This window comes from Delphinapterus leucas, chromosome 6 (assembly GCF_059928025.1).
Source record: "Delphinapterus leucas isolate spDelLeu-1000000601 "Yukka" chromosome 6, BTC_Dleu_Yukka2, whole genome shotgun sequence".
NCBI classification, from domain to species: Eukaryota; Metazoa; Chordata; class Mammalia; order Artiodactyla; family Monodontidae; genus Delphinapterus; species Delphinapterus leucas.
In genome coordinates, this window is record NC_143134.1 from 44,514,305 (window position 1) to 44,540,755 (window position 26,451).

Consider the following 26,451-nt stretch of genomic DNA (forward strand, 5'->3'; position numbering starts at 1 on the left):
ACAGAAGATTTTTGGAGCCCCAGATAACACCTGGAGAGAGTTCTTGCTTTTCAGTGGGCAGATACATAATCATATTATCATTAAGTCTTTGTGCTGTAAGGCTCAGGAAGTAAGAATGAAAGAATAGGGATTATGTTATTGTTTTAAACTGTTATTATTAAAAGTTTGTAATCTCTTAATATACTAGATAATTAATTAGTGTGTAATGACAATCTGCTCTCCAGTAGTTTGCAGTTTAGAGATAAGGCTTCCTTTTAATTCTGAGTAGAAGATATTATGCCTTGAAATGCTCTGGGGAACAAAAAGCTGAGAATATCTTGTTTTCTTCTGAATAATCTATACATTAACTATTAGTATCCTTCAGTACTATAGGAATTAATTTTCATCTTCCATAGGAAGAAATGAGGATCTGTGTAAAATCAGGCTAGTTGACCAATTCTTTTGTTTACCCTTCTATTCTCTGATTGGATGGTATATCACTTGGAAGTAGGACATGGGCTTTGTATTTAGATAAAGGCAACACTCAGTTGAGTTCTGATTTTACAACCTAAGAGAAATTTTTTACCAAATGTTTGTCACGGTGCTTGAGGTAGCTAAACCTCTGTGGTGTACTGTCAGAGGCTCTTCACTAGGTGACTTTGGCAGATACCAGGCAAAATCTTAGGTGTCTTGCCAAAGCTGACTCTCAGGACTTATTCCATTTTCAACAGAGCCCTCCAAGATCAGGGGTTAAGAATCAGTTTACTGGACATGTTAAATGCTTGTAAAGAATTATGTTACTGGGAATTCCCTGGTGATCCAGTGGTTAGGACTTCATGCTTTCATTGCCGAGGGCCTGGGTTCAGTCGCTGGTTGGGGAACTAAGATCCTGCAAGCTGTGTGCCCCCCCACCAAAAAAAAAAAAAAGAATTATTATGTTACTTAAATTTAGGATAATTGTAAATCCTAATTTGGTCCTCCTCCCACAAAATCATGATTCTAGTGGGAAAATATCAGAACTCAGGACCTAATACCAAGTACCATTGCTGATTTCAGCAAGCCAGCCCTATAGCCGTCTTTTGGAGGAGCAGCTTAGATTCACAATTCAAAGAGTAAGAGATCTTAGCATAGCACAGGCACCTGGATTTAGATACAAGAATGTTCACTGCAGTGTGTTTTGCATTACTGAAAATTTGGATACAGCATAAATGTTCGATAACAGGGAATGTGTTTGATAAATTCTAGCATACCCATGCAGCAAATCACCTTAAAGCCATTAAAAATTATTTAAAGGTATATAGATTAATTTGAAAAGGTGTTAAAAGATATAAAATAATATATATGAGGTCACATTTTTATAAATGGAGAAAAATATGTATGCATTTGACTGGGTATATAGTGAAGGACCTGAAAAAAATACACCAGGTGGTAGTAGTGGTGGTGTTCATTTTCTGATTTCCCCTTTTCTATGTTTTACAAGTTTATGACGTGTTACTTTTGTAATTTGGACCCCAACCATGTTATTTTACTTTAAACAACCACATGGGTCTTTCCTTTAATAAACTTGCAATAGAAACAGTGACTCAACTTTCTAGGTGTGACAACTCTTCTAGCTCCTGAACAGTCTAAAATATTTATAGCTATAGAGTCTTGATATTGTTCAGGCAGCTTGTTGATCTCGGCCATACCCCTGTCTCCTGCACAGCAGGATGCAGGTGAGTAGGCAGCAAGCTTTTAGAGATGGGCTGGACAGAATGCCCGATTCTCTTGGACATCATTGGAGTCCTGAGTAAGTGCAGCTCATTTCAGGGCCTGTGGTCCTTTTCTTTTATCTTTTAATTATGCACGTCATATGTGTTCCCTGAGGAAAAAAAAAATCAACATTCCTGGATGCATTTTTATTTTTTATTTATTATTACTATTTTTTAATATTTATTTGGTTGCACTGGGTTTTAGTTGTGGCAGGTGGGCTCCTTAGTTGCGGCACATGGGCTCCTTCGTTGCAGCAAGCAGGCTCCTTAGTTGTGGCTCACGGGCTCCTTGTTGCAGCTCGCCGGCTCCGTGGCATGCAAACTCTTAGTTGAGGCATGCATTTGGGATCTAGTTCCCTGACCAGGGGTCAAACCTAGGTCCCCTGCATTGGGAATCTTCACCACTGAGCCACCAGGGAAGTCCCTGGACTCATGTTTTTAAAAGGGAGGGTATTCATTTAATAACATAGCATGACCAACTTTCCATGTTAATAAATATCCTCTACTCCATCATTCTTAAAGGCTGTATAATAATCCATTGTGTGGATATTCCCAATCCCCTGTGGTGTTTCACTGGTTTAAAATTCACTGTAATTTGGGACTTCTCTGGCAGTCCAGTAGTTAAGACTCTGTGCTTCCGTTATAGGGGGCACTGGTTCAGTCCCTGGTCAGGGAACTAAGATCCCGCGTGCTGCACAGCAGGGCCAAATTAATTAATTAATTAATTAAATTCACTATAATTAAAATTGTTCACCTGTCATTATTTCCTTATCATAAATTTCTAAAATTGAAATTGCAGAGTTTACACATTTTTCATTTTAGATACATACTGTCTAACCATTTCCTGTTGTGTTTCTGGATCTTGGCTCTCTCCTTTGCTCCTCCCCATCTCCGTTTGGGAGAGGAAATGTATTCCTCTGCTTGATTTCAATTATCCTCCCTTTCCCATACTTAAGCTGCCCTCTTGCCTTTTACCATCTGACTTGGTATAGTCATCCTCTCTGTGCGACCTATGTGGATTTGCTTTCCTTTCTCCATTAACCTCCATCTAAAACACTCTGATACTTTGTGAATCTCCCCTCCCCCCATTTTATTAAGCCACCTTGACTTTCTATACACACAATTGCATATGTCTGTATGCAGATACATGCATTTAGAGGTGTACTCACTAGTCATACAATCTTCCTGATTGTAAGGCCTTTGCTTTCTTTTTTCCCTCTGTCCTAACTTGTAAGTTGCAGGGAGCCATTAAGCCTCAAGCTTATCTTGCCGTGCTGCTGGTTTCTGGCAGGGATCCCAGTAGGTTAATGTGGAGCAGCCTCATTCTGGGAAATGTTACAGGAGCTGTTTGAAGCCTTGACCCTCTGTCAGACAGCTTGGGGAGATAGTCTCTGGCACTCCATCCACATCCCTGTTCCTTCCTTTGAAAAAGCAAAAAGGCTCTGTCCTTCACATGGTGCTTAGTCATTCCTCTGCAAGGATGAGGGTGAGGTTGGGGGTAAACTCTTGGTTTCCTGGGCCTCTACAGAGCCAGCTGTTTGCATTTCCCTTGTATGAAATCTTTTTCATCTAGTGTAGAAGCCATTATAACCTACTGAATGAAACAAACATTAGAATAGAATGTTACTGTTAGCTAGTACTTGTTAAGTACCTATTCTGTGCTGAGCCCTGTGCTAGATACTTTACATTTTATTAGACCTTCTAGCAACCCTATTAGATAAATAATATTATTCAAGTTTTATAGATAAGAAACAAGATTCAGAAAGGTGAAAGTGACTTGATCAAGATCACATAACTACTAAGTAACCAATGGAATTCAAACCTAGGTCTCTCCCAAGTCCAAAACTGGAGAGGTTGGGCTTAAGACTTTCTTGGACATGAATAGATGAAGCTTTTTCTCGTCACCTTTTCTGGGTGGCAGAAATGGAGCCCTGTTTTAAGGCGTAGGGTTGTCTCTTATCAAATGCATCGTCCTTAGTGTACAGAGTAGATTTCTCTCTACATTAGTGCTTCTCAAACTTCAGTGTACTTGGAGATCTTGAGAAACTCCAGATGCTGATTTAATAGGTCTAGGGTGAAGGTCTGAGATTCTTTGTTTCTAACAAGCTTCCAGATACTCCTTTGAATAGCAAAGCTCTAGATCAGTGATTGTTAAACATGGGCAGTCATTAGATTCACCTGGAGATCCTTGAAAAAAATTCACTTTTACTGGCCCCAAACTCAGAAATTCTAATTGGAGGAGTTTTAGGGTAGGGCCTGGGAATTGTTTTTAAATATTTATTTATTTATTTATTATTTATTTGTCTGTGCTGGCTCTTAGTTGCGGCATGCGGGCTCTTTGTTGTGACATGCAGGATCTAGTTCCCTGACCAGGGATCGAACCCAGGCCCCCTGCATTGGGAGCACGGAGTCTTAACCACTGGACCACCAGGGAAGTCCCTGGGAGTTGTGTTCGTTTTGTAGTATTTTTTAAAAAAAGAAAATTCCCCAGGTTATTGTATTATATTATATTGTATTATAATCAGTTTGAGAATCACTGATCTAGAAGCCAATATATTATGGTTGCACTGTCCCACACAACACAAAAGTGTAAGTGGGCAGTACATTTTGCTTTATTAAACATTTGAGGGGCTGTGTTGGTTAGAGATCGTTTGTTTAAAAGGGTAAGAAATCCACTCACATTTATTGGAAGGGCTAGCTTGCAAACCTGAAGAGCAGGCAGTATCCCTGGATCTCAGAAAAACAACTAGGAGTTGGAAAGCCCCTAGGAACCAGGGATGTCCATGCTTCCTGTCTTCTGTTTCCTTTTCTCTGGGGACTGGCTTTGGTAGAAAATGGCCACCCAGACAGTTTGGTTTAGTGCCACCAGCCAGTTCCATATTGCTGAGAGAATTTGAATGACCCAGTCCAGTCTAGCCTCTGGACTGGTTCTCCTTGAGCCAGGAGGCCACCCCAGGACAGTGCTGTGATCTGGAAATCTGGGCTGTATCAAACTCAGCTACAGGCCCCCACTCTGAGTGCAGGGATGTGGGGGCCCCCTAACATCATTGGGCAGGTCCCTTGAAAGGTGGTTACTGTAAGCACTTACTTTGTAGCTCTGCATGGTTGGGGCAGGAGAATAGAACCAAATAGGGGAAACCCCCTGCTCTTGGAATTGGAAGGACATTATTAGCTTAATGGAGAAGAGAGACAAGTAAAGAATTTTTTTTAATTTTTTTAATTTTGGCTGTGTTGGGTCTTTGTTGCGGTGCGCGGGCTTCTCATTGCGGTGGCTTTTCTTGTTGCAAAACATGGGCTCTAGACACGCAGGCTTCAGTAGTTGCAGCACTTGGGCTCAGTAGTTGTGGCTCGCAGGCTCTAGAGCACAGGCTCAGTAGTTGTAGTGCACAGGCTTAGTTGTTCCGTGGCATGTGGGATCTTCCCAGATCTGGGCTCGAACCCGTGTCCCCTGCATTGGCAGGCGGATTCTTAACCACTGCACCACCAGGGAAGCCCGAGACGAGTAAAGATTTTGAAATTGTGATAATATCTAAGTATTGTGGGTAGAGGGCTGTCTTGGGAGCCTACAAGAGAGGAACTTAACCAGCCTGGACATTAAGGAATATTCATAGAGGACATGTCTGAACTGAATCATGAAAGGTAAGGACGTGATGGCCAGGTAAAGAAAAGAGTAGGAGGAAGCATTTCTGGCATTGTGAACAGCATGAGCATGAAACAAAATAATTATATTTCATTGGAGAGTCTTCATTGAAGACCCAATGCAGTCAAAAATAAAATAATTATTATTTGTGTGAATAATAATTAATAAGCAGTTCTTTCTAGAGTATAAGGTCCATGGCAGGATTTGAAGCTAGAGAGATAGGTAGGGGCCACATTGAGAAGAGTCTTGATGCCATGCTAAGGGGCTTGAATTTAGGTAAAGGGGAACCATTAGATATTTTTTAATTGACATGGGAGGATTTCCATTTTTATGAAGATGAATGATTATAGTATGGAGAATAGGTTTTTTTGTTTGTTTGTTTGTTTGTTTTGCGGTATGCGGGCTTCTCACTGTTGTGACCTCTCCCGTAGCGGAGCACAGGCTCCGGACGCACAGGCTCAGCGGCCCTGGCTCACGGGCCTAGCCGCTCCGCGGCATGTGGGATCTTCCTGGACCGGGGCACGAACCCGCGCACGTCCCCTGCATCAGCAGGCAGACTCTCAACCACTGCGCCACCAGGGAAGCCCCTGGAGGATAGTTTTTATGGTGACCTTGCCTGAAGGCACAAAGACCAGTTGCAGTTGTCTAGAGGAGAGAGGATGGAGAGGAAGGAGGCAACTGTAAGAATATTTAGGAGATAGTTTGGCAGGACTAGCTGGGATGGTGGGAATGAGGGAGGAGGAGTCTAGGATGAATCCCAGGCTTGTGTGACCAGGCAGATTTTGGTGACATTAGATGAAATGAGCAATTTGGGGAGGAAGAGTATTTGTTTTAGACACATTGAGTTTAAAAATGCCTGTCAAAAAAAAAAAAATGCCTGTCAGACACATCAGTGACTGTGACTGTTAGGCAGGAGGTCTGCCTTAAGTAGTTGTCAGGGCCTACAGACTCAGGAGTGGTTCCCCTCTCTCCACCTTCCCTTTAAAAATTTTTCCTCAGTCTCTACCTGGCGGTCTTGTTCTAGCTATTCTTCCTTTCCTTTTTCTATTTTAAATTTAAGGCTTACCTGCGTTCTCCTTTCATAGATCTTCCTGTGCAAGCAGTAGGTTATTTTATACAACGATATAACATGATTTGGCTTCACTCTGAGAACTGCTGATAGGATTTTAAATGAACTACCTAGACTATAAGGTATATGAGGCCAGAGATCATTCCTAGTAGTTATATTTCTAGCATCTAGAACAATTATTGGCATTTAGTTGGTGCTGAATCAGTGAGTGAATAAATGAATCATTGAATCACATAAAGAGTTTAATAATAATAGACTCCAGGGACTTCCCTGGTGGCGCAGTGGTTAAGACTTTGCACTCCCAATGCAGGGGGCCCAGGTTCAATCCCTGGTAAGGGAACTAGATCCCACATGCATGCCGCAACTAAGAGTTCATGTGCCACAGCTAAGGAGCCCGCCTGCCACAACTAAGGAGCTCATGTGCCACAACTAAGGAGCCTGCGAGCCACAACTAAGGAGCTGCCTGCCGCAACTAAGACCCAGCACACCCTAAAAAATAAATATTAAAAAAAAAAAAAAGACTCCACTGGGAATGCCCTTTGTCTAAGACTGATCTTTTCCATAAAGTATTTCTCTGAATTGGATTTTGGAGAGTGAAAAGGGGTTAGTTTGGTACAGAAGTGGATAAGAGCATTTCAGGCAGAAACAGTAGCATGAGCAAAGGCATGGTGGCACAAAACAGAATGTGTGTGTGATAGATAAGCAGTGAGATGAATATCTCTTACCTTGTCCTGTCTCAGGTCACTCTTGCAAATGTGGTAATGTTTATAGGTATGTCTAATAGTGGTTTTGACGTGTTTTGTTTATAAGCTTCTGTGCATGGTTAGATAAGAATTAGTTATATAGGGACTTCCCTGGTGGTCCAGTGGTAAAGAATCCACCTTCTCCACTGCAATGAGAAGCCCGTGCACTGCAACGAAGAGCCCCCGCTCACCGCAACGAAGAGCCCCCGCTCACCGCAACTAGAGAAAGCCCGCACTCAGCAAGGAAGACCCAATGCAGTCAAAAATAAAATAAATAAATTTTAAAAAAAAACGTTTAAAAAACAAAACAGAAAAAGAATCCACCTTCTAACGCAGGGGACACAGGTTTGATCCCTGCTCGGGAAACTAAGATCCCACATGCCACAGGGCAACTAAGCCTGCATGCCACATCTAGCAAGCTCACGCGCCTCAACGAGAGAGCCCACGTGCCACGAACTATAGAGCCCATGTGCTCTGGAGCCCACTCGCCACAACTAGAGAGAAACCCAAGTAGACCACGCTCCATGACGAAAAGATCTGGCATGATTCAACAAGGATCCTGTGTGCCGCAACTAAGACCCAACACAGCCAAAAAAAAAAATTAAGGAAAATAAAGAAATAAAATAAATAAATATTAAAAAAAAAAAAGAGTTACATAAAATATGCTTGAACTGGTAGAAAACCTTTCATCAGGTTCATTAGATCCATAATCCTCTTTGAAGCCATCTTTGAATCCCAGGCAGAATTTACTTCTTCCTCTCTGTGTTTATGTAGCATATTATATCTATCTATGTTATGTTTTCTTATTTACATGTTTCATTTGACTAGTGTCGCCCTGACCATGCGTTTTATAATGCCCAGGGTCTAACGTAGTAGACATTAATTAAATGTTTGATGGGTAACTGAGTGAATGAATGGACGTTTGTACCCAGCGTTAGCCACACTGAAGAGAAACTGCGTTCAGCTTCTTTATCCCTTTTCTCTTGTAGCTGTTTGTAGTGGATGTCCAGACAAGCCAGATCACCAAGATCCCCATTCTGAAGGATCGGGAGCCCGGCGGTGTGACACAGCAGGGCTGTGGTATCCATGCTATCGAGTTGAATCCCTCTAGAACACTGTTAGCCACCGGAGGAGACAACCCTAACAGCCTTGCTGTCTACCGGCTGCCTACACTAGATCCTGTGTGTGTGGGAGATGTAAGTCTCCCCAATAATTGTAGATAGAGGTAGCCTTGTTTTTTAACAGAGCCCAGTCCTCATCCCACAAACCCCCCAGGAAGGGACAGTTTCCTCTAGACTTCTGCGGACTTGGGTTGGGGGTGCGTAATGGTGAGGTATGGGGGTGGAGATTTCAGAGTTGGTATTCCACTCACCACAGGGAGTATCAGATATGTTGGCAGAGGGTATGTTTGATAAAGAGGCGAGCAGTACACCTCAGAGGCCATCAGCGGTGGGTTGGTGTTTGAGTCCAGACCACAGTGGTTACACATCTCCTACTGCCCATAGTCAGAAGGGTTTATTAAGTTATTCATTCAGCAACTATTTTTTGACCCTTCTATGGCCGGTCATTGTTTCAGACACTGGGGACATAGCAGTGAATAAAACAGACAAAGCCCCTACCCTCTTGAAGCCTGCACTCAAGTGAAGGGAGGCATATAAACCAACAAAAATGTACCAGCAGTATGTCAGAGTGTGATGAGTGCCGTGGAGAAGAGTAAAGGCAGGCTAAAGGGAGAGAGCATGGTGGAGAATGCTATTCCAGAGGATAGTTGGGAGGGCCTCTTTGATAAGAACGACATTTGAGCAGGGAGACTTAAAGGAAATGAGGGTGCAAGACATGCTGATGTCTGGAGGAAGAGAGTACCAGACAGATGGAACAGCATAGAGGTCAGTTGTAGCTATATTCTCCCAGGAAGCAAGGGGGGAGTGCGAGGAGGTGTGTTGGAGGGATGAGAAGTGGGTAATTGTGCGTAGGAACCACAAGTAGAACATCCAGAGATAGAATGCTAGAGCTGTGTGTCCACCGGCCATGTTTATTGTCCACAAGAATGCCAGTTTTATTCCAGCTTTGAGCTTCTCAAGACAGAAGTTAAAAATTGTGGGATCATTCCATTTGGGTTGAAATCACCAGAGATTAGAATTGTAATTTTTACAAAGATATTTTCAGTCAGACTCGTAAGCTTTTCAGGGGTGTACATTGTAATCCTTATTTTACTGATTTCTTTTTTCCTTTTTTTTTTCTCTCTCTCTGTACCTGTCACTCCCTCCTCTTGAAGGATGGACACAAGGACTGGATCTTTTCCATTGCATGGATCAGTGACACTATGGCGGTATCTGGTAAAATTGCCCTTTTGTAGGGAGTTCTGGTGTGGCAGGGAGGGAGGGAAGCTAGAAGTTGAAGAAGGAGAGTAGTGTGATTGGAAATAGCCCGGTAAACCGACCATCAGCGAGGGGCCAGGAAACCTTGTTTCTAATACTCTTTCTCCTGACTTACCATGTGACCTTGGATAAGTCATTCCCCTCGTATATTCCTGATCTGCAAAGTGGAAGTACTAGCACAATTATTATTCATACTCTGCCTTGTTCCAAAGAGCCTGTGTATTAGCATGTTAGCCTCAACATTTTTGTGGGGCTTCACTGAGACAATAGTTGTGAAAGTGCTTTTGGAAAAGTTGGTGTGCTCTGCAAAGTATTAGGAGCAACTGTTACTTTCTGTACAACTATATAGTGTTGATAAAGCTATATAGGATTAGGGGAATTTCTCTCCCAGTGGTAGAACAGTCAGAAAAAATACATGGAAATGAGTGTAGAGACGATAACCTAGAGATACTCAAATGCTTTCTGAATACCCACAGCAGCCTAGAAAGTAGGCTCAGAGTGCCAACCAGTTTTGCTGGGTACGTACATGTAAAAATATAATCCCCCATTCCAGATTCCCAAATTTTAAAAAAAATTGTAAGAGTTGCTAAATTAAGTACTTCATGTGTGTTATCTCATAGAATCCTCAGAACAGTCCTAGAAGGTTTGCATTATGAGCCTTATTTCACAAATGAGAAAATGTAGATTCTGAGAAGTTATAATTTGCCAAAGGCTACACAGATGGTGAGAGATGGACTCAGGATCTGAATCCAGCTCTGAGTTCCAAGCCCATGCTTAGAACTGCTACACACAAAGCTAAGGGAACGTAAATGTTTCTTCTTTGGATTCTTTGCAAGGCAATAGAAAGCAGCCAGGAGGGAAAATAAATCTAATGGACAAGCATAGTCACAGTTCAGAATTATTCAGTAGTGGTTCAGAAGCTTTTGGATTCCCTGTCATTTGTCTCCCCAAGAAATGAGAGCTCCTTGAAGGCAAAGGCTGAATCATGTCACCTCTATAGGGACTATCTGTATGACAGTAACTTGCACTAAGTGTGATTGTTAGGAGTCAGGACGTGGCTTTTTCTGGGAACTTCCCTTCTCTTTTTTCATATAGGCTGTGAGTATTCTATGTTTTCAGGCTGATAGCTTCCAAGTCTACATTTTGTGAACAGTATAGCAGGTTTTAAGAATATTGGCTGTAAAACAGGAACAGACTCACAGATATAGAATACAAAGCTGTGGTTACCAAAGGGGAGAGGGAGGGGGGAGGGACAAATTAGGATTATGGGATTAACCAATATAAACTACCGTATGTAAAATAGATTAGCAACAAGGATATACTGTATAGCAGGGGTCCCCAACCCCCAGACCGTGGACCGCTACCGGTCCATGGCCTGTTAGGAACTGGGCCACACAGCAGGAGGTGAGCTGCGGATGAGCGAGCAAAGCTTCATCTGCTGTTCCCCATCGCTCCCCAATGCTTGCATTACTGCCTGAACCATCTCCACTCCCCCACCCCCCCACCCCCCGGTCCATGGAAAAATTGTCCTCCATGAAACCGGTCCCTAGTCCCAGCAGTTGGGGACTGCTGCACAGGGAATTATACCCAGTATCTTGTAATAACCTATAACGGAATGTAATCTGCAAAAATACTGAGTCACTTTGCTGTACACCTGAAACTAATATAATATTGTAAATCAGCTATATTTCAATTTAAAAAGAAAAAAGAATATTGGCTCTGAGTGAAAGACCTATATTCTGAAAACTGTAAAACATTTATGAAGGAAATTGAAGATGATACAAAGGAATGGAAAGATATCCCATGTTCTTGGATTGGAGGAATTAATATTGTTAAAATGTCTCTATTTCCCTAAGCAATCTACAGATTTAATGCCATCCTTATCAAAATACCCATGACGTTTTTCATAGAAGTAGAACAAACAATCCTAAAATCTATATGGAATCACAAAAGACCCCAAATTGCCAGAGCAATCTTGAGGAAAAAAAGAACAAAGCTAGAGATAGCATGCTCCCTGACTTCAGACTAAACGACAAAGCTTTGGTCATCAAAACAGCATGGTAAGACTTCCCTGGTGGCATAGTGGTTAAGAATCCACCTGCCAATGCAAGGGACACGGGTTCGAGCCCTGGTCCGGGAAGATCTCACATGCTGCGGAGCAACTAGGCCCGTGCACCACAACTGCCAAGCCTGCGCTCTAGAGCCTGCGTGCCAAGAGCCCATGCTCGGCAACAAGAGAAGCCACCGCAGTGAGGTGCCCATGTACCGCAGCGAAGAGCAGTCTCTGCTCGCCGCAACTAGAGAAAGCCTGTGCGGCAACGAAGACCCAACGCAGCCATAAAGTAATTAATTAGTTATTTTTTTTAAAAACCCAGCATGGTACTGGAACAAAAAGAGACATATAGATCCATGGGACAGAACAGAGAGCCCAGAAGTAAACCCACACACTTCTGGTCAATAAATCTATGACAAAGAATATCCTATGGAGAAAAAACAGTCTCCAGTGAAGAGCGGTGCTGGAAAAACTGGACAGCTACATGTAAAAGAGTGAAATTAGAACATTTTCTCACGCCAATATGCAAAACTAACAAAATGGTTTAAAGACCTAAATGGAAGACTGGAAACCATAAAACTCCTAGAAGAAAACATAGGCAGAACACTCTTTGACATAAATTGTAGCAATATTTTTCATCTCTCTCTCCTAAGGCAAAAGAAACGAGCAAAATTAAGCCAACGGGACCTAATTAAACTTAAAAGCTTTTGCATAGCAAAGGAAACCATCAACAGAACAGAAAGACAACCTATGGAATGGGAGAAAATGCTTGCAAATGATATGACCAATAAGGGTTATCCAAAATATATAAACAGCTCATACAACTCAATATAAAAAAATAACCCAATTAAAAATTGGGCAGAAAATCTGGATAGACATTTTTCCAAAGAAGATATACAGTGGCCAACAGGCACATGAGGAAATGCTCAAAATTGCTAATCATCAGAGAAATGCAAATCAAAACCACAGTGAGATAATAATCACTTCACACCTGTCAGAATGGCTGTCATCAAAAAGTCTTCAAATGTTGGTGAGGATGTGGAGGAAAGGGAACCCTAGTACACTGCTGGTAGGAATGTAAATTGGTGTGGCCATTATGAAAAAAAGTATAAATGTTCCTCAAAAAACTAAAAATAGGGACTTCCCTGGTGGTCCGGTGGTTAAGAATCTGCCTGCGTTAAGAATCTGCCTTCCAATGCAAGGGACGTGGGTTCGATCCCTGGTCAGGGAACTAAGATCCCACATGCTTCAGGACAGCTAAGCCTGCACGCCACAACTACTGAGCCCTCACACTCTAGAGCCCATGCACCACAACTAGAGAGCCTGCGCGCCACAACTGCTGAGCCCATGTGCCATAACTAGAGAGAGGCCCGTGTGCCACAACGAAAGATCCCATATGCCGCACCGAAGATCCCATGTGCCGTAACTAAGACCCAACGCAGCCAAATAAATATTTTTTTCAATTTAAAAAAATTGAAAAAAAACCCTAAAAATAGGACTACTATATGATCCAGCAATTCTACAGCTAGATATATATTTAAAGAAAATGAAAACCCTAATTCGAAAAAATACACGAACCCCAGTATTCTTAGTAGCATCGTATGTAATAGTCAAGATATGGAAGCAACCTATGTGTCTTATCAACAGATGAATGGATAAAGAAGATGTGGTACATATATACAATGGAATATTACTCAGCCATTAAAAAGAATGAAATAATGCCATTTGCAGCAACATGGATGGACCTGGAGATTATCATCCTAAGTGAAGTAAGTCAGACAGAGAAAGACAAATATCATATGATACTGCTTACATGTGGAATATAAAAAAAAAACACAACAACAAAAGTTCATACAAATGAACTTACTTACAAAACAGAAACAGACTCACAAACTTAGAGAATGAACTTATGGTTACCGGCGGGGAGGGATAGATTGGGAGTTTGGGATTGACATGTACACACTGATATGTTTAAAATAGATAACCAGGGAATTCCCTGGTGGTCCAGTTGTTAGGACTCTCTAGTTTCACTGCAGAGGGTGCAGGTTCAATCCCTGGTCAGGGAACTAAGATCCCACAAGCCACGTGGCATGGCCATAAAAAAATAAAATAGATAACCAACAAGGACCTACTGTATAGCACAGGGAACTCTGCTCAACATTCTGTAATAACCTAAATGGGAAAAGAATTTGAAAGAGAATAGATACATGTATATGTATAACTGAATCACTTTGCTGTACACCTGAAACTAACATACTATTATTGTTAGTCAACTATACTCCAATATGAAATAAAAGTTTTTTAAAAAGATGTGGTATACATACACAATGGACTATTACTCAGCCATTAAAAAAGAATGAAATTCTGCCATTTGCAACAACGTGGATGAACCTAGAGGGTATTATGCTTAGTGAAATAAGTCAGAGAAAGACAAACACTTTACTACTTATATGTGGAATCAAAAAAATAAATAAAATGAATGTATATAACAAAACAGAAACAAATTCACAGATAAAGAGAACAAACTAGTCGTTACCAGGGGGGAGAGGGAGGGGGCAAGATAGAAGTATAGAATTAAGAGATACAAAGTACTATGTATAAAATAAGCAACAGGGCTTCCCTGGTGGCACAGTGGTTAAGCATCCGCTTGCCAGTGCAGGGGACACGGGTTCAAGCCCTGGTCCGGGAAGATCCCACATGCCGCGGAGCAACTAAGCCCGTGTGCCACAACTACTGAGCGTGTGCTCTAGAACCTGTGAGCCACAACTACTGAAGCCTGTGCACCTAGAGCCTATGCTCTGCAACAAGAGAAGCCACCGCAATGAGAAGCCTGCACACTGCAACGAAGAGTAGTCCCCACTCGCCGCAACTGGAGAAAGCCCACGTGCAGCAATGAAGACCCAACGCAGCCAAAAATAAAATAAATAAATTTATAAAAAATAAAATAAGCAACAAGGATATATTGTATGGCACAGGGAAATGTGGTCATTATTTTATAATAACCTTAAATAAGTATAAAAATAATGCATCACTGTGCTGTACACCTGAAACTAATATTATATTGTAAGTGAATTATACTTTAATGAAAAATTAAAATCTAAATGTTCGTGATAATTCTCATCTTCTACTGAGACTTTAATTATGATAACATAGAATACACCTTCCTTATAAACTGTAGAATCACTATAAATCAACATACACAACAAAAATCCTTCCATCGATGTTCCTAATATATAATTTTGCCATCTAAATTGAGGAAATACAGCTTTGTAAAAGTACTAATCTTCAAATGCTCTGTTCTCCAAATTGTTAAATGTTGAAAGGAGCTGTGTTTCAGTTTCCTAATCATCAAAGTAAGTTAGTACACTTCCCTACCTTAGTGATGGAGTTGCTGTGTGACATACTGTTGACAATTATGGAAGACAGTAAAAACACAGTATACATTTTATTTATTTATTTTTAAAAAATCCTCCCAGCTCAACCTTCCCATTTGTTCAAAGGCAGAACAACCACAGTGAAAGAAGCCCAGGAAGTGTTAGCTACTGATCCGTGCCATCTTTTTTTTTTTTTTAATATTTATTTATTGGCTGTGTCGGATCTTAGTTGAGGCACACGGGATCTTTCGTTGGCGCGCGGGCCTCTCAGCAGTTACAGCACGTGGGCTCTCTAGTGGCGCAAGAGCTCTAGAGCGCCCGGGTTTAGTTGCCCTGCGGCATGTGGGATCTTAGTTCCCCGATCAGGGATCGAACCTGCGTCCCCTGCATTGGAAGGCAGATTCTTAACCACTGGCTCACCAGGGAAGTCCCCAGTATACATTTTAAAACTAATGTGTGCAGAGACAATTAACGAGGAGCCCAATTTGGAGGAGTGTTATACTATACAAAGATTGAGAAACTGCCTCAAAATTTTGCAGTAAGCAGCTCAGTTGGAAATAGTTCTAACGTTCAGCTGTGCAGGAGGGCAGGGGACAGTGTTTTTCTTGGGGAGTTCCCTGGCGGTCCAGTGGTTAGGACTCCATGCTTCCACTTTAGGGGGCCTGGGTTCAATTCCTGGTTAGGGAACTAAGATCCCACAAGCTGCATGGTACGGCCAAAAAAAAAAAAGTTTCTTTTGAATTTTCAGTTCTGCTTTGTTCACATCCAAATCAGGAATTTCATACTCTGAGAGGTCACATCAGCAAGAAAGTCCAAATAGTTTTAAGTCAATGTAGATGTCTTGTTAAATTGGAAATAAACAAGGTTTTATTATTTATAAAAAAGTGTTTGATGTACCATTAACAGTAGTTTTTGCTGCATTTAAAAAAAAAAAGAGTATTGGCTCTGATAATAAAGATCTGAATTTGAATCCTGGTCTTACCACTTATTAGCGCAGAGGGCAAGTTATTTAAGGCTTTTGAGACTTGGATTTCCTCATCTGTAACATGGATAATGATTATATATACTTCACAGGGTCATTGGGAAGATCAGATGAGGTAGTGCTTAGTGGCTGCCATATTGAAAATGCTCAATACTTGTTAACCAGTGTTAATGTTCAGACTTGATGATGAGCATCAACCCCTGAACATTCCCCTCAAATTCAGTGAATTCAAACTCATCATCTCCCTTCCAGGACCTCACCTCCCCCTGCCATTGACATATATTCGTAAATTCTCCTACCTTCCACCTAGGTGCACAGCCAGAGAACTAAGACTCTTCAGTCTCCTTAGATTACCAAGCCATGTTGATTCTGTTTTCTAAAATATCTCTTCTATCCATCAATTTCTTTCCTATCTTGTCTACTTGAGTGCTCATCGTCTATCTTTTGAATTACCCCAATGTCCGTCCACATTTTCTCTCTGCCTCTAGTCTTGTCTCCTCCAATCTAATCTTCATGTTGCTGCCAGATTAGTTCTTAAAATAATTTTTTCTTTACTGTAAAAGTAATACATGTTTATTGTAAGAATTTTTTTTAATTCAAATAAACAAAAAAGGAAAGAATTACCCACACAGTTTGTGCCCAGAGATAGTCACTGTTAACAATTTGAAATCAATCCTGCTAGTCTTTTTTCAGTACATATTTGAGTTGTTAAAATGGGATTATCAGTAGGTTAAAATGGGATCATATAGAGGGATGGATATATGTATAGATATATGATATGCCGAATATAAGAAAATGTTGATAGTAGACTATAGGTGTAAGTATACAATTCATTGTAAAATTCTTTCAACATTTCAATATGCTTGAAATTTTTCATAATAAAACTTGTATAGTTTTATTTTTTTAATTTGTATTATAAACCGTACGTAGTTCTCTAGATGTGCCCTTCACTCTCTGGCCTTTTCTAGATTTCACACATGATGAGCCCTCTACTTTGAACCTTTGTCCACAAACCTTATGATACAAACAAGTTGGATGATATTTATCCCATGTTAGACAATTTTTACCGTGAACTGTTCAGGAGATCTGCAGTGTGAGAAGGGCACCTTCTGGCCTCAAAGGAGTGTTGGCAGATAATGCTACTGGAAAGGAATTTGAAAACATTTTTTTTATTGGTTATTTTATTTTATTTTTTTATTTATTTTTGGCTGAGTTGGGTCTTTGTTGCTGGGTGTGGGCTTTCTCTAGTTGTGGGAGTGGGGGCTACTCTTCGTTGTGGTGCGCGGGCTTCTCATTGCAGTGGCTTCTCTTGTTGCGGAGCATGGGCTCTAGGCTTGCGGGCCTCAGTAGTTGAGGCTCACGGGCTCTAGAGCACAGGCTCAGTAGTTGTGGCGCACGGGCTTAGTTGCTCTGCGGCATGTGGGATCTTCCCAGACCAGGACTGAAACCCATGTCCTCTGCATTGGCAGGCGGATTCTTAACTACTGCGCCACCAGGGAAGCTCTTTTTATTGGTTCTTGATATACTGTTTTATGACTATACCACAGACTTGTTTTTAAGTGCTTCATTATGTTCCCTAAGGAAAACTGTTTATGTTTTTAAGCATTCATCTTAATGTAGAACAGTCATTCTTAAGGCATTTTGTTTTAATTTATTTTATTTTATTTATTTTTGGCTGTGTTGGGTCTTCGTTGCGGTGCGCGGGCTTCTCACTGCGGTGGCTTCTCTTGTTGAGGAGCACGGGCTCTAGGCGCACGGGCTTCAGTAGTTGCAGCACGCGGGCTCCATTGTTGTGGCTTGCGGGCTCTAGAGTGCAGGCTCAGTAGTTGTGGCGCACGGGCTTAGTTGCTCTGCGGCATGTGGGATCTTCCTGGACCAGGGCTCGAACCCGTGTCCCCTGCATTGACAGGCAGATTCTTAACCACTGCACCACCAGGGAAGCCCAGAACAGTCATTCTTAATTCAGGGATTATGGTTTCTTCAAGAGGCCCATGAAGCTCCCTGAAACTGAGTGTGCAAGGTAGGTTTTTTGTGTATTTTTCTAGAGAAAGGGGTCTTTAACATTCCTAAGTCTGTCAGAGGGGCACATGACTCAGAAAATATTAAGCATCACTGATCTAGAGTGGGAGTTCCCAAACCCTATTGCCTAGTAGAAATCACCTATGCATGCATGCCCAAGTGACCTAAGCATTTGGCTTGGAAAATTACTGAGCTTTATCAAATGTATTCTCTCTTTTCAAAAGTCCCACCAACTACGTTACACTTAAAGTTTATATTTTAACTCCTACACCTCAGTTGAATCATCCTCTTGGTGTAGCTATTAAAATACATACTGCTTTCTGTTTTGGTGTGGGCCACCTGGCCAGGCTTCAGCACATATGAGCATGGTGCACAAAGAGCTAGACTAAGAAATCCCATTTGGCTTCTGTGGGGCTGTCTCATGGAAAGTTGGATATGTCTGACATCTGTGGTTTCCTTGCCCTACAGGCTCACGCGATGGTTCTATGGGACTCTGGGAGGTGACAGATGATGTGTTAACCAAAAGTGACACAAGGCACAATGTGTCACAGGTCCCTGTGTATGCTCACATCACTCACAAGGCCTTAAAGGACATCCCCAAGGAGGACACAAACCCTGACAACTGCAAGGTCCGAGCTCTGGCCTTCAACAACAAGAACAAGGTATGAGCTTGCCAAAGGTTCCCTGAAGCCTGTTCCTCTTGCTTCAGCTTTTTGGCTTATGTCTTGGGAGGTGCACTGTCCTTCTCCTTCTCCTTCCCCAAGTCAGAGCTTACTACATAACTCAGTTCTGAGCCCACAGAGCATCTCTTGAAGGCTGAGGGATGCTTAGTTATAATCTCTCTCTGAGAAAGATTATAACTGAAATTATGAAAGCCACCCCTTGCATTGAGTATTCTCTGGATGGTCCATATCTGTTAGCCTCTCAGAGTTTCCCCAGGGCCACTCTGATTTGACTGTCTCTCATTTGCATGTGATCCTGCCGGTGCTCTATTTTGGGTGTGATTTTCCTACATGCAATCACTTTCTTCTCTCTTGTATTCAGTTTCTTTTCATTCTTTACTGCCTCTTCTCAACACTGCCATCAAGTCTTAACTTAATCATTTGAGTCAGATCTGAAACTGCTGGGCTATTAAGTAGAGTGTTAGTATGGAGACCCAGAGCCAGAAGAGAAGAAAGGCTCTTTTCCCAAAATTTGAATCGGGCCACAATTTGAGGGGTAGTTCCTTTAGCCGCCTCCTATCTCTCATCCATATTTATGGGTTAGGGGTAGACTTATCTCTCCCAGCTTAGACCCTCTACTTATAGAAGCTCTCACACTGAGACTTAGAAAACTGTCTTTCATGTGCATGCTCTGCTCTAACTATCAAACAGGATGTCATGTGTATGATTGTATAGTATGGGCTTTTTTAAGCATGGGTGTCTATGTTCAAACCAGGACTTGCTTCTTGGGTTCTGTCAAGAAGCAGCCTTGCTTTAATATGCTGTACAGCTGCATTTTGTAGGGTAAGATGATGGGCTGATAATCCCTGGCACCATCATAGGATAGGAGTGAGTAATGGGAGGACCCCAACCTGCAGGGTCTTCCCCTGCTTAGTTATATATTAGTTGCTGTGAGTATAACCTGTTTTTCATTGCTTTTGCAGGAATTGGGAGCAGTATCTCTGGATGGCTACTTTCATCTCTGGAAGGCTGAAAATACACTGTCTAAGGTATGATGAACATGACTTAGTAGTTTCACCTTATAGTTAAAATACTTTAATCCTCCCTAAACTTTTTCATTCTTGTCTAAAGCACGAATTCTCCAAGGATCTGGGCATGTGACTGCATAGTGCATGAAATTTTGAGCCTGGCCTGCCCCTCTTAAAAGTCTTTTAAAGAAGTCAGAGGGAACCCAGCAGAAACTATGTTATCAGTTGATCAGAGTAACATGTACAGGATAATCTACGCATTTCCGTTACCCAACAATAAGAGATCTGTCTATTTCCTGTGAAATAATTAATATAGAACAACTTACAGCAATTTCATGACAGGGATACTGGCAAACTGAGTAAATTTTTATGCTCTTCAGAGAAGGTGAAAATGACTGATTAAACTAATGTCCAGAACTGGAAAAAAAAAAAAAAAAAAAGGGGGTGATTCTTTCACATTGCAAAGACTTGCTGAGAGACTCCTTTAACTAGCAGTCTTCCAATCCACAGTGCATTTAAGTATTTGCTTATGGATTATTGACTATTTGCAATATTGTGAGGGCAGGAAAAACCTAAATGTTAGGAGCCATTGGCAACCGAAGATCAATTACACTAAGATTAATCATCTCTAAAATAATCATGTAAGGTATGGATTTAATTTACAGTATTTGCAAGCACCTTTTACCTAAAGTTAAACCTACCTGTGGATCGTTTGTCCTCTTCTTATTCCAGAGGCCTTTGCTGCTTATAACTTCTATGATAGACTCTTTTTCAAGAGGAAGCAGAGCTCCAGGAATTATTGATTTCCTTCGTGTCACAGCAGCCTTTGAGCTCCACTGACCTTGCTCAGTCCCTTACGTGCAGTAGCCACTGAGGATTGGCTAAATGACAAGGATCCAGGGTTAAGGCTGATTGGGGTTACCTGGGGTTGAGCAGTCCCACAAGTGTGCTTTCTATAGTGTACAACTCCCATACAGTTGGGGAGTTAGGCTGAGGGTAGCCAGAAATCAGCCCCTTTACCTGAAGATCAGTGAGAAGGGTAGTGGCTCTTCCCAGCAGAGAGAACAGAGTGGGACCTTGGCTTTAGTGCCCTGGGGTTATCCCTGGAAACAGCCTGTGGCTTTTGGCCTTTCTCTCTGCTTCTGATTATTTAATTCGAGCTTGACCTTTTTCCCTAACTGGTCCTCTTCAGTACCTAGATCTTGTTTAGTATCATCATTCTTTCTTTCTCTTACATACGTAGGGGTGGAGCAGGATGTTATTTCCTTAATTGGTACATGTCTTTTTGTCTGTGACTTTGTTTGTCTGGTATATGAGGAAAGCCCACAGAGGTGGGCATCTAAGAACAATGCCCTGCTGTGTGCTTTCCGGTAATGCCATAGGTGCATCTCTTCTCTCTCTGTTTTCAGCTCCTCTCCACCAAACTGCCATATTGCCGTGAGAATGTGTGCCTGGCCTATGGTAGTGAGTGGTCAGTGTATGCAGTGGGCTCCCAAGCTCATGTCTCCTTCTTGGATCCACGGCAACCATCATACAACGTCAAGTCTGTCTGCTCCAGGGAGCGAGGCAGTGGTAAGAGGCCCCCATGTGCCCCTCAGGCTTACAGCTGCGTTGTGAATGGGTTTTGACCTTCAGTTTCAATATTGGTTTCCAAGCAAATATAGTGATCTTTATGGAACCTGGTGGAGGTGTTTGGTGACACAGAGGGGAGATTGAATACCTGCATATGGCAGCAAAGCTTCGCACACCGCACACAAACTTGTGGCCACAGAAGCCTTTGATGGAAACCAATAGTCAGCGTATTGGTGGTTTCCTTGTTCCTCCACAGAGCCCTACTCCTTGTGGTAGTTTTTTGCTGGGACCCTACCTGAACTATAAAATTCTTTTATGCTAAGTTATGATGTGGTGGGGTGAGGAGGATTTTACAGAGGGGCATGAGGAAACTTTTGGGGGTGATAAATATGTTATTTTGATTGTGGTGGTGGTGTCATGGATATATACATATATTAAAACTTCAAATTGTATACCTTGAATATGTGCAGTGTATTCTATGTCAATTATACCTCAATAAAGCTGAAGAAAATTTTCAGTTTAGTTCTTACCCACTGGGTGAATTAGGCTTCAGGCCCCCCCGCCTCCCAATCTTTAATAGCATATTCTCTCTGAGGGCACCCTCATTCTTCATTGAGGAATAAAAAGAGACTTACATTTGTACTGTACTTTAAGATTTCAGAATACCTTTGTCTGACATCTCATTTCATCTTACCAAGGACCCTGTGGGAAGCAGTTTACACCCTATTTTATAGATGAGGAGACTGAGACCCAGATTGGTTAAATAACTTGCCAAACACCACACAGGTTGGTGGGGGAACAGCCAGGGACCAGAATCCAGGTTGTCCAACTTAACAAAGTGTGTTTCCTTCTTCATCTGACATTGTCCCCCTTCTCATGCAAAAATGTGGCTACGTTATCCTGGGAGTCCTAAAAGGCACAGTATCTTCTCTTTCAAGTAGTATTTATTTTCGTGTAGATGCTGCAGTTTTGGCCATTGTTTTAGATTTGTTTTCAGTTATTCTTGAAATACATTTCAGAACAGAGAGAATAATGTGTGTAAGGAAAGTAGTAAGGGAAAGAATAAATAGTCTTGGCCGGAATGATGTCTGCGATGAAGTTTTAAGAGATTTTGGTTACTGTTACAGGAGTAGCTTGCAAACCTAATAAGGAAATACTGATTTCACAAATATTAGTGAGCACCTCTTTTGTACTTAGAGACATCTTCACATCCCATGCACTTATCTGATCCACAGATGCAGCAGATGTATTTTCCCTGTGACCCAAAGTGATCAGGTGACTTGTCTTAAATTCACAGTGAAAGACAGTGCACCTTTGAGTGCTTCAGTTCTAGGCTGTTTGCCACTCTCATAACACACTTAATACCAGATAAAGACCTCTTGCAGTGCCATGGTAGTGGTTTTAGGTCAAATACAAGAAAGTCCTTGTTAATGTAATGATTTGTAAATATGCAGATTACCCTCAGTTTCAGTACGGGTTGGAAACATATAATGGAGAAGAACTTAGAGTTATGAAAGGTGACTTGAGAGTGAGTCGAGGGGAGGCAAGCAGGTTCAGGGCATACTTACGGTCTTGGGCCCAAAGCATCTTGGGCATCATCAGGCATTTGGTACTTCTGAGGCTTATGGGAAGGTTCCTGTTAGTGTGTGGATGGGCAGTGTGGCATCGGGGTTCTCTGGCTTGTGCGTGAGCTAGGTCTGCCTTGGGAAAGGCGCTGTGGTATTTAGGGGTGCCATTTGAACTCAGTGTCAGAGAAGTTCCGGCTAGCAGACCTGATTGCCCTTTACTTTTCTCTCTCTCAGGTATCCGGTCAGTGAGCTTCTATGAGCACATCATCACTGTGGGCACAGGGCAGGGCTCCCTGTTATTCTATGACATCCGAGCTCAGAGGTTCCTGGAAGAGAGGCTCTCAGCTTGTTATGGGTCCAAGCCCAGACTAGCAGGGGAGAATCTGAAACTAACGACTGGCAGAGGCTGGCTGGTGAGTAAGCCCATGCCTCACATGGTTACTGGACAGTGACGGAAAAGTTGTATTCACTCTACCCACCCACTCCCACCCCCACTGACACACCACCTACCACATAGTTTTTCACTAGTAAGAGACACTCCTTGGAGCAGAGAAAGGCACTTTCCCTTTGCTTTGTTTTTGTGTCTGCATGTCTGTGGGAAAACAGGCCCAGTAAGACACACCGGTTGGCCCAGAATAACCCCCAGGTGATAATAGAGCTGGAAGGAGAGGAACCTCCCACTGAGGCTGCCAGTGAATTATGAAAGCATTTGGTTCCAGCAGTCCTGAGAAGACCTTCGGTTTGTGTAGCAATTCTTCAGCCTGCTTGGCTCCTCCCTAATGTTCATTTGGAAAAATGGGGCTCCAGCTCCCCTGAGCACCAGTCTCCTGTATAGATATAGGACCCTCTCCTCTTAAGGAGCCCAGAAAGCATTCTTGTCCCTTCTTTCCCTTTTCTGCCCCACGGCGAGTGCTCAGAGTCTCTTATTTCCCACAGAATCATGACGAAACCTGGAGGAGTTACTTTTCGGACACTGATTCCTTCCCCAACGCTGTCTACACACACTGCTACGACTCGTCTGGAACGAAGCTCTTCGTGGCAGGAGGACCCCTCCCTTCAGGACTCCATGGAAACTACGCTGGGCTCTGGAGTTAACGGCAACTAAGTCTCTCCCAGAATGCACAGAAATTCACTAACTTCCATCCTCAGTTTCCATTTCTTATTTTGATTTTTTTCCAGTGGTGTGAGTCCCTCATATTTTAGTGGGAACGCCGAGTTTGCCTATGGTTTAGGCACTTGACAGGAAGAACCTCTGTACAGAAATATAAAGGGTTTTCTCTTTTTTTTTTCCTTTTTTCCCTTTTGGTAAGCAGAATTTTACTTTACTATCTTTTTTCTTTCTGGCTTCTCAATCAGACATTGTTAATTCCTGTTTATATTTTTTCTTTAAGTGACACACAGTCTCCCCTCTGGCTTCATTAGGTTGACATAGTCATTCTCACCCTTACTTCACTCTTGAGAGGTGGGGCTCCTTTATAATTATATGGTTGCTGTCAGACTTTCTGTGAAAGTTTGGGGGCTCTGTGTGTGTGTGTGTGTGTGTGTGTGTGTGTGTGTGAGAACTTGTGTGCCTGCGAGTACCGTTTGTCACTGAAATTATCTGGAGTGAGGATTACTGTAATTAAAATATTTATAAAAGAAACAACTATATTCACAGAGTCCAGCTTTGGGACTAGTTTTTATCTTGTTTTGTAAAGTCTAACAACACTGATTATAGGAAGTAAAAATAGAAAGGAAAACAAATCACCAGTAGGAAACCCTTTGAGTTAGATTGAAAGCTTCCTGGGGACTCATGCCAGGACTCCAAAGTAATCCATCTCCCACCTGCCTTCCCATCTGTGTGTCCCCCAGGTGAGAACATTTCTGTGTATGTGTCACTTCCACTTCAGTTTCCCATCTGGTTAAATCAATGGCCACTCCCCCCAAAACATCAGGGTCTCCATCCAAGATGCAACTCTGGAGGCTACAGAAGCCTTGGTAGGACTTCGTAAAAAGAATCTACATCCAAACCTCCCTCTCCCTCCTCTCAAATAAGACCTGATCTGGTTTCTCAGGGGCCTGGAGCTGGGGGCCTCAAGTCTGCTAAAATTCACATACTCGGTCCCCTTGGCTTTGGGGAGAAACTTCTTTGCCCTTCTTCTAATCTCCCCAGTGGATTTTGCTTTTGTTTTCTAAATTGGGTTCAGTTCTGGAGGGTGGGGATGAACAGGGGATTTATCTGTGTGTAGTGAGTGCTTCCTGTGTGTAATGTTTGTTTTTCTTAGTACAGTGGAGCCACTCTGTTGGCTCAGCCCTGGGATGGCGATGAGGTGGCCTACAGCCAACAGTGGTGTGCATGTAAAGCATCTATGTGATTAGTAATTTGTTCCTCCATCGAGCTGTCTGTTTAGTCTGAGGTTTTTAAACTTGCAGGCAAATGACCGTGATGTCTAGTTACTCCTTGCTTTTTATGCAACATGTTGCAGATAATAGCTGTTCCCACCCACAAACTCCTCCACCATTCTAAACACATACTCTGCTTCTGTCAGCAGCCCATTCTGGGGAAAGGAAGTCATATTCCTGCACTCTGATTTCTAAGTTGCTTTCCCAGTTATCCCCCTCTGCTCTGGGAGTAAGTGGGGAGATTGAAAAAAAAAGAGTGTCTTCTCCTTGGTGATGGGGGCTGGTGGGGAGGGGAGACAGCAGGTCCACCCTATCTTGCTGTGGTACAAGGCATACACCACAGGTTCTAGAATTCTCATCTTCTAACCTAGAGAAATAGGTGCTATAAAACAGGGAATTAAGCAAATTGCTGGATGCTACAGATCTTTTAATTGTCTTAATTTTTTTCTATTATTAAACTACAAGCTGTAGATTTCTTAGTTCTCACAGAACTCATTTTAAACCTACTTGTATAAAAAAAAAATCTTAAGTAGGATGTTTTGTACTGTTGCCAGACCCTCTTCTGTGATGGGTAATGCATTTGATTGTTTGAGATTTTGTTTTTAAAAATGTAGCACTTGACTTTTTGCCAAGTAAAAAAAATAAATAAATCTTATTCCAATGCAAAGTTTGAGTATGTATAGCCAAGAGACAGCAGGAAAAAGGCCCCAAATGACTGGTTGGAAGGTCAGCTTGGGGTGGTTGGATTGCTTGGAGCAGAAGAACACAGGAGTTCCCTCTAGGGTAAAGGCAGGTCAAGGGCAAACACACAAACACTAAGACCTGCTTTTGCTCCTTGTCCCCAGCCCTGGCCCAAGATCAGTTGCTCTGGAGTCCAGTTGAGAGTGGGTATGCCCGGGGGAAGTCATGTGGTACTTGGAGAGAAAAACAGACTGAAGATGAGGGAGCGTGCTAGTCCTTGCTCTGAATCACTGTGGATGTGAGCAATGTGACCAGCTCCTCTAACATAAACCAGGGTTGGTGATAGGCCCTGTCTGCTTCAGTGGAGGGGCCCTGAGAATGACTATGATAGTGCCCTGGGAACAGTATCATTTTTTTGAAGTTGGAACCATAGGTCCTAGCTCTAAGAGAGGATGCAGTGTCCATAGTGAGTGATGCTCTTCCCGGAAGCTGTTTGGGGCTGTAGCTGAGAGAAAGGCAGACTGCTGAACCCTACCACTCTCCTCAGTCATCTCTGGGAGACCCATCAGG

At 42.3% G+C, this 26,451-nt stretch overlaps 1 protein-coding gene across 2 annotated transcripts in view; it reads left to right on the forward strand.

The window, feature by feature from the left end:
- The window catches only part of DCAF12 (DDB1 and CUL4 associated factor 12), a 40,689-nt gene extending 14,822 nt beyond the window's left edge, over positions 1 to 25,867 (forward strand). For both annotated transcript variants that reach the window (XM_022551597.3, XM_089912516.1), the window contains exons 3-9: positions 8,172 to 8,378; positions 9,458 to 9,518; positions 18,457 to 18,650; positions 19,634 to 19,699; positions 21,088 to 21,250; positions 23,053 to 23,231; positions 23,755 to 25,867. In XM_022551597.3, the coding sequence (XP_022407305.1) occupies positions 8,172 to 8,378; positions 9,458 to 9,518; positions 18,457 to 18,650; positions 19,634 to 19,699; positions 21,088 to 21,250; positions 23,053 to 23,231; positions 23,755 to 23,913 (1,029 nt within the window). In that variant the 3' untranslated portion in view covers positions 23,914 to 25,867. The remainder of the gene's footprint in view (positions 1 to 8,171; positions 8,379 to 9,457; positions 9,519 to 18,456; positions 18,651 to 19,633; positions 19,700 to 21,087; positions 21,251 to 23,052; positions 23,232 to 23,754) is intronic.
- The last annotated feature ends 584 nt before the right edge of the window (positions 25,868 to 26,451 follow it).